A 14,940-nucleotide genomic window follows, 5' to 3' on the forward strand; every position below is an offset into this window, starting at 1 on the left:
ATTACCATCACCACTGAACGGACGTCGTTTCTTTGGAACTTCCATGCCGGTTGGGTCAGCGTGACCGTTGTCTCTGTTTGTTTTACCGGCTGCTGTGTTTTGCGGAACCGTGGACGAGCCTCCCCTATCATGATGCAACCAGTCAAAAATCTCGTTCCGCAATTTACCCAACTGGGTTTTCAGTTCAACTCGTATCCACTCTTTCAGCTCTTGCTCCTTATCTGATAAGTTTCCTGGTTCAGCCTGTTTACATATCCCACGACGAGGTCGAATAGGACGCTCCGGCGCCTGACTCGAACTTCCAGGTTCATCACAGGCTTTCCCAAACCGCCTAGACGGCTTTTGACACTTTTTTTTGACACCAACACCTTCAGCCTTTTCGGCTGCCTTCAGAGGTGGAAGGGATGAATCACCTCCTCTAAAGTCTGTTGCTTTGAACTCGTGCCCTTCCCGCATTCGACGAACTAAGTTATCTATTCGGGGATCGAGTACTTCTTTCTTCCACTTTGGATCCCCACCTTCATCTGGAATTGAATACGTAACAATAACCTCAAACAAAGAACACAAACATTCATAAGTACACAAAGTTTGAGCGTCTTAACTTCTGTTTTGCAAATAAGATAGACAACAGCATTGTACCTCTCTTTGGGTTTCCACCAGAAGTATGTCTTCAAAATTCAGAAGTGCATTTGTTGAGTCGCATCCTTCTGGTTCTTGCAAGAAAGAAGTGGTTTTATTAGGTTCGGGAATTTTCTCAAGCAATGAGGGGATAGCTTTAAAAGCAAAAAGTTGCAGCGCCAGAGGGAACCCATAACACGCTGTTGACTGCTGTTTCAAACGAAGGCGCATGACCGAAAGGGATTTATCCATTTTAGAAGGATCAGAAGGTTGAGGTGGTGTCAATCTAGACAGAGTGCTGACGAATGCCTCTCTCCCCCATGGATATTGAAGAAATGATCTGGTGTCTTCCAGCATCTCGACGTAAGCAGGCGTCACACGAAGAAGTTTGTGACCACAAACCAGGAGCCCATCTACAAGCGCAATGAGAGCTAGTGGCAACCGCTTCCACTCAGGAAGACTAGGCTGTTCAAGCATACGAAGAACATCTGGTACAGTCACGTCTTCATCTTCAGTTTCAAACAACTCTTTCCACATACGTCCAGGTGTGGCATCGATAGATTCTGACCCGTTTCCAACTTTTTCCCTTTCAGGCTCGCATTTCAGCCCCGTGATGTCTCCGAACTCACGCAGAGAAAAGCGTAGTGGCTTGTCTGCAAACAAGAACCAGAGCTCATATAGGCGCATCGTAACCAGCTAACGGCTGAGGAGAGAATGTACAAGTTTTGCAGAGTTAGAGCAGCGCGCAACAGGTATGTGGAACAGAGCTCCAAACTGACTTCCTAGCAGACAATTCATTTCAGGGGAGCCTCTTAGCAACTTCACTAACGATCCAATGATACTCGCCTTTGAATAGATGTTCAGTCGAGGTTTGGCAGGATAGCAATTACGTCCGAACAGTCTTTCCGGGAAAGTCGCCGTGGTGACAATAAATTCCGGCTCGGTGGATGCAGCTCCGTCTTGTTCAGTGGATGCAGCTTCTTCTTGGTCGGTTGATGCAGGTTCGTCTACTTCTGACTCCGTGGTCATTACTGAAATACTATGACCAAATCCAGACATTTACCCAACGCTTTATTTTTAAAAACTTTTCCCAAAGAATTTCACAGCGAAGCTTAGCGAAAGGAGATACCTTCATAACGAGTTCTAGTTTTGCCTGCACGGGAAATTTTCTTGGGAATTGCTTCTCTATCACTGGCGGATTGACTACGAGTCACCCTCCTCGAGGGCGTTACGCTGGACGGGGATACATGCCGATCTGGGTTCAGTCGAGGGTGGTTCTTATGTGAGAATCTTCTTATGTTTGGTTCTCAATTGCAGCTGTTTAGAGGTGGTTCTGGTATATTTTGATGGGATGTTTTTGTTTTTCTAATTTTAATTTTTTTTTGCTTTTATTAGGTCTTCTTTTGATTTTTTAAATAAAAAAATAAGAGGTGGCAGGGTCGTAATATCAAGAACCACGCGCGCCCTCGATCGACATTTCACAATTCTGGAAAAGGCGATTTGCCCAATTTGCTAATTTAAACTTGAGGTGTCCCAACTCCCTAATATCAAACTTGCGATTTGCCCAATTTGCCAATTTTTTCCATGAATAACCCCAAAACCATGGATGATTCAAGGCTAAACATGATTAGAGAGCAAGATAATCAAGCAAAGATAAGAAATTATGATTAAGATTAGATCTTTCAACTACAAGTTCTTTGTGATTAGATAGAAATTAAAATAAGATCCCAACTTTGGGATTACAAGAGTATTTATATGTCCTTAGAAAACCTAATGGTTTCTTTTAGAAAGTCTAAAATACCCTATAAAGATGTCTAAAATCGCCAAAGTAAAACCCGCGACTCGGGTAGAAGCCATCGGCCGCAACCCGCATCATCCAACCCGCGTCAGCTCCTCGTCCAGCTTCTGGTGAGGCTGCCCGGGTAAGCTAACCCGCGTCCATCTACCCGTGTCGGCCCTACCCGGGTAAGGGAACCCGAGTTGGTCCAACCCGCGTCAGGGTTGATATGCCTCCAGTAAATCGATCATAACTCCTCCAATACAGCTCCAAATAACTTGAAACCACTTCCATTAGAAAGCTAATTCAATTTCCCATGTCTTCCCAAAATATGGGCTTCAAAAGATATCTTTAAGGGATCCATCCATGTTCATCTTTCACCCTTTTGCACCACAAATGTCTCTAAACACCTCCAAAAAGTCCATAGCACACTCAAGCCCCTAATAAAGACTCACGTATGCAAAATGGATCCTAAAGATGCCTAATTCATAATCTACATGATCATTATGTACAAGAAATGATGGTTAAAACCATGTAAATATGCAAGATATCAACTCCCCCACACTAGTCCTTTACTTGTCCTCAAGTAAACTTTTCAAAACACAAGGAAGAGAGATACAAAGATGGGAGCTTAGCCAAAAGAAACACTCAATGCACTCAACTTGACATCCTAAAGAAATATAGCAAATAGCATGAGCAAACTCTCTTATTATACTCTAGCTTCTCTAGGCCTATCCATACTCTTATGCCTCTACACAAGTTGCAATACTCATCAACTAACAAGTTCTTTAAACCAGCTCTCACATTGATTTACACACACACAAGGTGAATTCTAACAAATGGGCACATGATCTCAATCATTTGGTTAGGTAAGCAATGGTCTAATATGAATGAAGGTAAGGATTCAAATATTGTCATTTTAAGGTGGCAATCACTCAAGAATCAAGGAGCTTGATCATTATGCAAAATTTATCTAAAACTAGGAGCAATTCATGCATACATGGATCCATCCTCATCATTCTACCCCATTCCTAAGTGATTACAAATTCTACACCCTTTTCATTCATCCAATAACCCAAAATGAAAAACACTCACATCACTCACCCAATAAACAGCATTCTTTTCTTAAAACTCAACCACTAAGGACCTCTTATTCACTTTTCACATTTCTAACCTCTAACACTTTGTATTATCCCTTTCCCACTATCTTATTGAATCTTTCTTTTTCTTTTCTTTTTTTTCTTTTCCTTTTTTTTTAGAAGGGGAAGGTCTCAAACAATACAATCAAGAGCTTTCTTATCTTTCTATTCTAGGTCCCTAGGGCTTTTCTTTCTCATGACAAGCTTTGTTCATCAATCTCAACTTTATCACTTCCCAAACCCAAGATATAAACCTTTAAGGAACAAAGACCCCACTCACCATCCTAGAAGCTAGCTCAAATGATGACCCTATGCTAGCAAAAAATGAGAACAAATCCATGTCGCTCCCAATACTCCCAAGATTTTACACATGACAAATTATCAAAAGAGGCCTCACTCATGAAAAACAATGTAGGATTCAAAGAATGGCTAGGGTTCAAGGGTAAGGAAGTGCCATTTGGGTTAACAAAGAGTGGTACAATGGGGAAAGATAACCCAAATGTGTATGAGACCCATGATCAAGTATGCAAAATGTCCATATGCAAGAGAGATTAAGTTCATTCAAGCCAAGTTCAGATTGGAGCTGATCTTAAGAACAATGCCAATATCAAGCAAGCAAACAAGTTTCAAGAAGAGTTTTCAAGGCTTGAAGCATGCAAGCATTTCAAAAGATGCTTAAGCTACTTGATATGTTTAACTACGCTGTCAAATTCAGTGCAACTCGGTGTTCTATACAAGGAAATATCAATCAGCTGCTCCATATGCAAGTGAATGGATCTTATATGCTCTAGACTCAATCTTAAGAATGCAAGTGATGCAACTACATGATTCAAAATTTTGAATTTTTTTTTGATTTTTCTATGCATATATGTATGTACAATACAATACATGAGATTCAAAATCATCAAATCAAGCATGATCAAATACTTGGTACCTCCCCCACACTTAAATCACACAGTCTCTGTGTGAGTAAGGGAGATATACCCAAAAGAAAGCAATATGCAAAGATAAACTGGTATATACAATGGAAAGGTTAGAGTGATACCTCAAGCGGAGAGTGGAGGAGGAGGATCCTTCCCACTTTCAAGAGTGATGGTGAGGATTTGAGAGAGAAGCTCTGGAAGCTTGATTGGATCATTCTGGAGCTGAGGAGTGACACTTGAGAATGGCTTAGACCTCCCCTTGCACTTGATTTTGTACTCAATGGCCCCATCCTTAAGCTTCATTGGGTGGAGAGTGAGAGTGTGAAGAGTCTTATCAAGAGGTGGAGGATGAGGTTCTTTCATAATCTTCTTCTTGTCATGAGCAACCTTTGTGGCTCTACTCACCTCCTTCTTTTTAGCACTTTCCAAGTGTTCATCACATAGCTCTTTAGAGGACTCTCCAGCAAGACCTTCTTGCTCAATACCAACCCCTTCAACCTTGGTCTTCTCAATGGAGGATGCTCCACAAGTGATTGTTCCATAATACTCAGCATTCATCTTTGGGGAATGTAGTGGATAGGAGACAGCTTTGTTCACATTTAGGAGTGTGACCTTCTTGTTGGCAAAGTCTATGCAAGCTCCCACTGTTGTAAGGAATGGAGTGCCAAGGATCAATGGGACTCTTTTCTCAGTTTCCATCTTCAAAACAGTGAGGTCTATAGGAATGGTGCATGCTCCAATCTTCAAAGGGAAGTCCTTGATGATACCAATAGGAGTTGTAGAAGAAGAATCTCCAAACTGTAGGGAAGATGTGTTTGGCTCCATGCTCTCAATCCCTAGACTCTTCATCATCTCCATTGAGATCACATTCACACTTGCACCAGAATCAACAAGAGCATCATCAAAAGTGAGCTTACCAAGGTAGCAAGGCAAGGTGAACATCCCTTGAGACTCAATATTAGGGAGGAACTTTGGAGGGATTGGTGGATCAATCTTCAGAATGGAGATGTCTAAAAGCTCGGCCACTTCAGCTTGGTGGTTTAGAATGTCGTTGATGAGCATCATCTGGACATGAACTTCACGCATACCCGAGATTTCTGGAAGCTTGACCCCAACATCACTAAGATCTTTCCTGAACTTGGAGAGTACCTTCTTCTGAGCTTTGGTGAGAACTCTTTGGGGGAAAGGGAGTTGATCATAGGGTGATAGCTCAACCTTAGTTGCTTTCTCTAGCTTAACCTTTTTCACCTTGTTGTCAGCTCTCTTCTCAACTTGTTTTTCAGCCTTGTGTTCAGCTTTTTGCAGATTTGTTGCTTCAATCTTCGTGGCAGCGTCCTTCACAATCTGTGCTTCAGCTGTGGCTACAACAAATCTCTGAGCTTTTCCCAAACTCAGTTCCAAATACCAGTCTTTCAATCTCATCCTCCTCTTTCTCATGATCACTCAGCTCAATCTCTGGAGAAGTAGTGGAGAAGACAACATTGCAAGACTCCTTGGGGTTCTTTTCTGGTTTCCCTGGTAGAGACTCTATTGGCTGCTTGGAGGATGAAGGCATATAAGCAACTTGACTCTCCAAAGCCTTGAGATGAGAGGCAAGTTGCATGTGCTTGTTGTTTAGGTCAGAATAGTTTCCATCAATCTTTGCATGGATGTTCTTGAACTCATAAATCATGGTCTTCTCATTTCTGGCCTGAAATTCCAAGAGTTGCTTGAACATAGAATCCACACTTGAATCTGGAGCTTGAGCATTAGAAGTCCTTGAGTCTGAGGAGACTGCTTGGCTTGGTAACCTCCTTGCTGATTGATGTAGAGTGGCTTTTGCTGGTATTTGTTTTGGTTCTGAAAGTTGGGCTCTTTCTTGTACCATGTGCCATTAGCATTGATGAAGCACAACTCCTCTTGGCCTTCTAAACCATCAACCTCATTGATCACTGGAGGTGCCTCTTGTTTCTGGTCACCAACAAAGTTCATCTTCTCTTGCTTAGTCTTTTCTGCAAGAAGTAGCTCTAACTTGGCTTGGAGAGACTTCAGCTCTTTCCTGGTGTGCTGATCATCACCTCTGTTGCTTCTATCATACTCCTCACTGTAGACTGAGTCACTCTTAGCCATGTTCTCCACCAGCTCTTCTGCATCCTCTTCAGTTCTACCCAAGAAGAAACCATTGCTGGCTATGTCTAATCTGCTCCTGAACTCTGGAAGAGCACCTCTGTAGAAGGTACTAAGCAAACTCTCCTTGGTGTGAAGCCATGATGTGGGCATTGAGACCAATAACCCTTGAACCTCTCCCAAGCTTCACTAAATCCCTCTAGGTTCTTCTGCTGAAAGCTAGAGATTTCATTCCTGATCTTGGCCGTCCTTGAGATAGAGAAGAACTTCTCTAGGAATGCCCTCTTGCACTCATTCCAAGTTGTGATAGAGTCACTTGGAAGAGTCTTCTCCCATTGGTGTGCTTTGTCTCCCAAAGAAAAGGGGAACAGCTTGAGCTTGAATGCATCTTCAGAAACACCATTGGTCTTGGACAAGCCACAATACTTATCAAACTTGTCCAAGTGATCAAATGGATCTTCAGTAGCAAAGCCATGATACTTGTTGTTCTCTATGGTGTTGAGCAGCCCTGACTTGATCTCAAAGTTGTTGTTCTCCACAACTGGTGCTCTGATTCCCAACCTATGACCATGAATGTGAGGTTGATCATAGGCTTCAATGGCTCTAGCTTGGCGCTGTGGATGCTGTGGCATAAGGTTTGCAGCTCCTAGGGCCACTCCATCATGAGGCTGATTCTGATTGTGCTCCATTTCAAACTCCAATCTCTGAAAGTGAGCTTGTTGCTCTTCTTCTCTTCTCTTTCTTGCTATCTCCCTCTCAAGTGCTCCAATGTCTTCAACTCTTGGAACTAGGCTTGATGAACCTCTGCTCATCAATTGCATATACCTGAAATGCAAAGGGAGAGGAAGAAGGAGAACCAGTAACAAAATAAAAGAAAAAGTGACTTAGTCTCAAGCAAGTGACTAAATCCCAATGTCACAATCAACCTAGAACTTGGCAACGGCGCCAATTTGATGTTAGGAGTTTTAAAGGCTCCTAATCAAATGTTGTAGTATAAAAGATTGTCGAACCAATCCTAGGTGATTCTAAAGCAAAGGGAATGCAAGTTCATGCTTAAGCTAAGAGCAATCCGGTTTTAAAGATGGTATGAACTAAGAACTAATAAGCTAATGCAATAAAGTAATGATCTTTCTTTCTCAATATGGAGCAAGAAGACTCATGGGGCTAGGCATTTGATCTTGGGTGATGTAGCAAGAATACACATGGGGCCAGCTTCTGGTGAGGCCGCCCGGGTAAGCTAACCCGCGTCCATCTACCCGCTTCGTCCCTACCCGGGTAAGGGAACCCGAGTTGGTCCAACCCGCGTCAGGGTTGATATGCCTCCAGTAAATCGATCATAACTCCTCCAATACAGCTCCAAATGACTTGAAACAACTTCCATTAGAAAGCTAACTAAATTTCCCATGTCTTCCTAAAAGATGGGCTTCAAAAGATATCTTTAAGGTATCCATCCGTGTTCATCTTTCACCCTTTTGCACCACAAATGTCTCTAAACACCTCCAAAAACTCCATAGCACACTCAAGCCCCTAATAAAGACTCACATATGCAAAATGGATCCTAAAGATGCCTAATTCCTAATCTACATGATCGTTATGTACAAGAAATGATGGTTAAAACCATGTAAATATGCAAGATATCACAATGCAATTAGAAGCTCTCTGAATCAATCCGTCAAACATGACATGTGCAGATCAGAACATCAACAACTCTTGCGACATCTTGTTGGGGTCAAAAATGGTCGCGACGGAATTACCACCCGAAAATCCTCGGAGATCGTATTTCCGAAAGAGATAGTAAAAAGAAGGATACAACTTTCGTAAATTTCGTAAAATATAACCAATACGAAGTTTTTACGAAGAAGTATCTTTTGAGGTTCAAACCGAACAAACCAAGCTCGATCACCACGCATACACGCCGTCCGGTCGCTATACAGCAACCAAACCCGAGCCAACCTCGGTCGCTACGTAGCGACAGAGCGTCCGTCCCGTTCGGTCGCTACGTAGCGACCGAGCTCGAGCCAAAGCTCGGTCGCTACGTAGTGACCGAGCGATCGTCCCGCTCGGTCGCTACGCTTGAGCTCGGTCGCTGTGTAGCGATTGAACTCTTCCGGACATCGACAGACATCAATCCATGCATTCTCGTCAAATCTTCGAACGCTATCTCCCGAAGACCGTAGCAAGCTCAGTCCACGTTTTCCGCTATTCCAACTCATCGATCAAACTTCGCAGATGAGAAACCGCGGAAAATTCGTAGTAAACGTCTCGAGTCGGAAGACGGCCAAAGAGACCTAAAACACGACTCGAGGCCCATCCTATGATTTTCCGAACCAAAAGCCCGTAAACCACAGCATGGTTTACGCTTGGCCCACAAGGAAGGATAAATGTCAAGTTTCCGCGGATAAATACGGAAGTTTTGAAGATAATTGTGAAGATCGGGAAAAATGGAATATCTTCATTTTTATGCTATGACGGCTTAAGGGCAGAAGAGTAAAAGCGTAAACCGACCTTGGAGCTAGTATATAAGGAGTCCTAGGCGAGGAGCATAAAAAAGAACTTTTTCAGAGCAAACTTAGCACTTAGAGCAATTTAGGCAATTTTCCGTTTTTGCTATTTCGAGCTGCGACTCAATTAGGTTAAGCCGTCTTAGGGTTGCTAGAACTAGGAATCTCACCGACAGCTCTCGAGCCCAGGCTTATACCTTGTTGTAAACGCTCATACGCAGATTCGGAATAAGATCTTCTTTGCTCTCTTTTTTCGAGTTCTTATTTTTATCGTTTTTATTCTCGTGTTCTGATTGCTTGACGTGTGGTAATTAGCAGATATCCGGGTCCTCTGGGAAATTAGGGTTTTCCTAGTTTCCTTATTTAAACGAAAATCGACGGTGCGAATTTCGGTTCCCACAGTTTGGCGCTAGAAGGAGGGGGGGTACGGATCAATCTAACCCGCAAAAGCCACACAACTCTCAATCAGACATGTCAACTAACGACGCGGATAACGTGCAAAGTCCTCTTAACGGAGGCAGCGGCACCGATCTCCACACTCCAGTAGCGGACGTATCCGCGGCCAACGCGCAAGAACAGGATAAGCTCGTGAATACCTTGACCAAACAGGTTGAAACCTAACGGCAAGAACCCAAGCTATCCGTTCCCGCGGAACCACCAAAATCCGCGGGAAGAGGCTCGACTTCGCCACCCCACTCGATAGAGCAGGAGTCGCACGGGTACGACCTTCCGGTCAAAACCCTAGCGAGAAATCTCCCATCGAAAAGGGGAACCCTGAAAATCTTCCGCCCCCTGCAAAGGACTCGGAGGATAACGAAGCCGAACACATTGACCTGGATCCTAGCGATGTCTCCAACGACACCGACGAGGATGTCGACAGACACCCAAGAAGGACCAGAAGCCGATCCGCTCGGGAAGGCTCCCCGTTCGAAAAACCAATGATGGAAGAAGAAGAAGTCGCCTATTGGAACGAACAAGAGGAGCTGGCCGAAAGGCAAACCGAGCTCACTAGCAGTAAACGCCGACAGGCTCGGAAATCTACTGACGAGACATCGGATATCCGCGATCTTCGCGACTACATCACTAAGACTGCGACAGAAGTGAGAGCCGTAAAGTCTCAAATCCATCATGCTACTAGTGCTGCCCCCGAGATCGATCGACTGTTGGAAGGAGTTCGAAAGACCCCCTTTACCAGTTGAATTTCGGATATGAGGGTGTCCGATCCGGGAAAAATCAAAGTACCGAAGTACGATGGTACGGCTGATCCAAAAGCACACCTTCAGGCTTTCCACATCGCGATGGGAAGAGCAAGACTGAAGGACGGCGAAAAGGATGCCGGCTATTGCCGCCTGTTTGTCGAAAATCTTGAAGGAGCAGCGCTCGAATGGTTCGCACGCCTTTGTCGCAACACCATCGGGAGTTTTCGACAGCTCTCATCGGAATTCCTCAAACAGTAATCTGTATTCATAGACAGAGAAACTTCCGATGTTGATCTTTGGAGTCTCTCCCAGAGGGAAGACGAACCCCTCCGCGAGTTTATCAGTCGGTTCAAGTTGATAAATTCCAGGGTCAGCGGGATAAGCGACAAAGTGGCCATCGACGCGCTGAGAAAGACGCTCTGGTACAAGTCGAAATTCAGAAAGTGGATAACTGTCGACAAACCGCGAACTATCCAGGACGCCCTCCACAAAGCAACGGACTACATCAAAGTCGAGGAAGAAACTAAAGTCTTATCGCAAAAACATAAGGCGGCAAGACCATCCTCGAAAGATGCGGATCCACAAGGGAAAAAGAAGAACTCTCGTAACGACAAGTACGTCCATCACGAGGGGGAAGATCTCCAAGGGGCGCATAACTATGCGATCAATTCGGATCAAGGCCGCACCACGGGCAACACATGGACTCGCAATCAAGGGTATGACGAAAACACCTTCTGCGAGTTCCACCAGTCCTGAGGACACTCCACGACCAACTGCAAAGTCTTGGGAGGAAGACTAGCCGCGAAGCTACTTGCTGGAGAGCTCTCGGAAGTAACTAGCGTCAAGGATCTCATCCTCGATTCTGATCGCCCTCCAAAGACGGATAGAAATCCGCCCGCTGAAAAATCCCCTCAACGAAACCAACCTGGGGATAAACGCGGTAGGAGGTCGGACGACAAGGGGAACGATAACAATCGTCGCAGAGTCAATATGATCATCGGAGGATTACAATACTGCGGCGATACTGTATAGGCCATCAAGGCTTACCAACGGAAGGCAGAGTCGAGTGCAAATTGGCCTACATGGTCTCCTCCTCGAGATGGCCAAAATTGCTCGATCACCTTCACAAAGGAAGAAGCCGGCGGAATCGACCAACTTCACTGCGACCCGCTCGTCATAGATCTCGTCATACGAGATTTAGAAGTCGGAAGGGTACTCTTGTAACCCTAGTCAGAGAAAGTACATATTAGGGCGTTGAGTGAACTTATCGGACTTGATCTCTAAGGCTTGCCATCGCATCTTGTTCCAAGCGAAAGCTGAGGTAGCAAGATCGATTCGCAAAGGGAACAGCACTACGACAGTGGGCTGTCCCAGTCGAGTGATCCGAGTTCTAGATTGTATCCTATCGCGCTTGAATAATTGTTTGGTTCAATATCAGCACCCAATGAATTACCCTAGGCTGGCTTCTTGTTTAAATCGAATACAACCTCTTGTTACTTGTTTCCTATGTCATCATTGAAATCAAAACCCATAATTGTTCTTAACTTAGTATTGAACTCATAGGAATAAAGTTTGAACTGGTCCTCTGGATTGAATCTCAAATATTACAATTACAACTGTTAAGCTTGACAGTAGCAAGGATTCATTTTTAGCGTATCAAGTTTTGGTGCCATTGCGGTGGGGATCAGATCTTTTACCTTTATTTTTATGTTCAATATTCAGTCTAAGATATCTAACTTGCTCTAATCTTCATGTTGCAGCTAATGATCAAGGTGTATGACCAGTAGACCAACTGGGAGAAACGCACAAGGACCATTACATACGCTCAGCAACGAAGAACTCGCAAGATTAGAACGAACGAACAGACAACAACCAAGACCGATGAACACCACAATGGGTGATCACGATACTCAAGGCGATCTCGCTGCAGCTATGGCACTCATGCAGCAAACAATGAACGCACGCGAACAAGCCGCTCAGGCGGCAGCTGAACTCGCCGCACAGCAGCAACAACAGCAAGGCGTTCCGATAGGAGAAGTCAACCTACCTCGAAAATTCCCTACTACTCGCTCTGCCATGAACCCTCCTCCATGTCAGATACAAGACTTCGAGATTAAACCCGCTTTCATCACCTTAGTGCAGAGGAAGATGTTCAATGGTCTCCCGGATGAAATACTAGTGGACCATATTGAGAATTTTGAAAGGGTTTGCGGATTTACTCAAGCGAATGGTGTGCCACCAGACTACATCAAGTGCACATTGTTCCCATTTTCTCTTGACGGGAAGGCCGCTAGATGGTTAGATTCTCTCCCGACTGGCTCTCTGACTACATGGAAGAAGGTCCGATCAGCCTTTCTGAGAAACTTCTACATGAAGGCAAAGACTGCTGCCTTGAAGAACAAGATCTCCACGTTTAAACAGATCCATGATGAACCATTCTGTGATGCATGGGAGCGCTTCAACACCTACCGTAGGGAATGACCTCACCATGGGTTCGACAACGAATACCTTTTGGGAGTGTTCTATGATGGAGAAATCTTAGAAGCGCAAAATTAACTTGACTGCTCGAGTAATGGAGATTTCATGACTCAGACGACTGAAGGAGCTTTCGCACTAATCGAGAATATGGCTGCAAGCTTAGCTAATAAGAACGCAGACACTGACCGCTCCATGAAGGTCAGCAGTGTCGGCACTTCAAGGATGGATGAGCTATCAGCCAAGATGGACCAGTTGATTATGAACAATCAGAATCCGATTTTCATCATGGAAGATTCATTATTAGAGCAGAGCGTCAAGGACACTGCATTGGATACTGTAACCCCGCAGAGGACCAGCAAGATGTGAGTTATGTCAATGGGCAAGGATGGCAGTTTAACAACTATCACCCAAACCCTAATGTCAGGAACAATCCACATTTGTTTGGTCACAACACCAAAGCAGACAATCCTGACAGGGCATAAAACACGGGATATCAGAAGTCCTACCCTCAAAACTTCTCAAGATGAACATTTGTACTCAGCAACTCAGGAAATCAACGTCAGAACTTTAAAGCGTAAAACAACCCGCAGACTGCTCCGCATGATGAGCTGAAAAGCCTAGCCATGATGATGCAGCAGCTCTTGCAAGGTCAGCAGGCAAGGCATGGCACTGAATCAAGTAACAACGGACATCAACGCCAGGATGAATAACGTGTTCAACGACCTGAGTACCAAGTACGACAATGTCGCCAGCCACATGAGGTGGATGGATGTTCAGATTGCTCAAACTGCCAAGAGTGTTAAGAGGCAGCAAGGCAGGCTTCCTGGAAAGACAGACAAAAAGCCTAAGGAGTGATATAAAGTTGGGTTGAGGAGTGGGAGACAGCTGACTGATCCAGTACCGAAGAAGTTCACAGCAGCCGAATAAGGAAAACATAAAGAGTCAGAGCAATCGCCTTCAGAAGCTCCAGCCGCTGATAACGATTCAGAACAGTCTGTCGAGGTTGATCCTTCTAAAACAGAACAGCCTGCTGAGGTTGTTCAACCACGCACTGAGCCTGTTCCTGTTCGCAAATACACACCCAAGGTGCCATATCCCGTTCCGGCAAAAGCTACTCGTAAGGATCGAGAGGAGATGAAATGCAAGAAGATGCTGGAAGACTTGACCATCAAGCTTCCCTTGATTGATGCGATCCAAATGATGCTTTATATGCGCAGCCTGATGAAGGGATTGATCTTCGTGAAAATATCGGAGGACAGTGATTTCATGATCGTTTCTAAGAAATGCAGCTCAGTGCTTCAGAACAAGACAATCAGGAAACTGGGTGATCCGGGCAAGTTTGTTCTCTCGTTGCAGATTGGGAGAACAGTCTTCTCGTGTTCTCTGGTTGATCTTGGATTGAGCGTAAATCTCACACCATACTCTATAGCAAGACGTTATGTTCCAATCTCATACCATACTCTTTAGAACGTTATCATAAACTTGACAGTAGCAAGGGTTCATCTTTATATTTGTTACGGTTTATCTTTTATTCTTCATCTTGATTGTTTTCAATGCTAGATTTGGATTGATAACCTTGATAATCTAGAACATAGGATAATTGGTAGACACGACAATGTTATTGACTGCCTTAAATAATCTTTATGAGCAAAATAACAATTCACCAAAAAATTTCGTTTAGGGATTTAGTGAACATGATCTTAATTATTTTCTTAATTGTTTGAATTCGCAGAGAAATTTAGCATTCTAGAATCTATACATAAATAGTTTCTACTGCTAAAACTTATTGATTGATTGCAGTGATTTGAGTTACAGAACTATTCTTCATAAACCATGGAATCTGTTAACTGCAATTCTAAATTACCTGATTGATTTTCCTAGATATACTGCTTTTATTCCATAGTCTTACAACAGTTTAATTTACTGTCTTTCATGCTTTCTATTTGTTGCCTAGCTTTAATCTGATAGCCTATAGTCTATTGTGTAATCAATTCCATGTGGATTCGATCTCTAAGTATTACAGCTGACGCTATGAAAGGCTTAATTGGAGCATATCAACCAGTATTGTGTCATATCGGGCAGCGCATGAAAGAAGAAAATGATGTCCCAACTGCTTAAGGAGATAATATATTGGCTCTTCCGTGGGAACCGAAATTCGCACTGTCATTTTTAGTTAATAGAGGAAAGTAAAGAAATCTC

The 14,940-nt window shown here is 43.9% G+C and overlaps 1 protein-coding gene and 2 non-coding genes across 3 annotated transcripts; 2 read left to right on the top strand and 1 right to left on the bottom strand.

Moving 5' to 3' along the window:
• The first annotated feature begins 6,698 nt into the window (after positions 1-6,698).
• Positions 6,699-6,805, top strand: LOC125579468. The gene has a single exon (XR_007317529.1). It is a non-coding gene; the product is annotated as a small nucleolar RNA R71 (small nucleolar RNA).
• A 5,846-nt stretch (positions 6,806-12,651) lies between these two features.
• LOC125579530 lies at positions 12,652-12,758 on the bottom strand. The gene has a single exon (XR_007317595.1). It is a non-coding gene; the product is annotated as a small nucleolar RNA R71 (small nucleolar RNA).
• Positions 12,759-13,404: 646 nt separating this feature from the next.
• Positions 13,405-14,208, top strand: LOC106404121. The gene is made up of 2 exons (XM_013844867.1): positions 13,405-13,555; positions 13,703-14,208. Exons 1-2 carry the CDS (start codon positions 13,405-13,407, stop codon positions 14,206-14,208), a joined length of 657 nt encoding a protein of 218 aa, XP_013700321.1.
• Positions 14,209-14,940: the final 732 nt, after the last annotated feature.

The sequence above is a fragment of the Brassica napus genome, chromosome A1, assembly GCF_020379485.1.
Source record: "Brassica napus cultivar Da-Ae chromosome A1, Da-Ae, whole genome shotgun sequence".
Classification (NCBI taxonomy): Eukaryota; Viridiplantae; Streptophyta; class Magnoliopsida; order Brassicales; family Brassicaceae; genus Brassica; species Brassica napus.

What these genes read in the sequence shown, in the direction of transcription:
- LOC106404121 (XM_013844867.1), top strand. Translation starts at nt 13,405, where the DNA reads ATGGCACTGAATCAAGTAACAACGGACATCAACGCCAGGATGAATAAC. An exon ending in GAGTGTTAAGAGGCAGCAAG is followed by an intron (nt 13,556 to 13,702) that starts GCAGGCTTCCTG and finishes AATCGCCTTCAG; the next exon opens with AAGCTCCAGCCGCTGATAAC.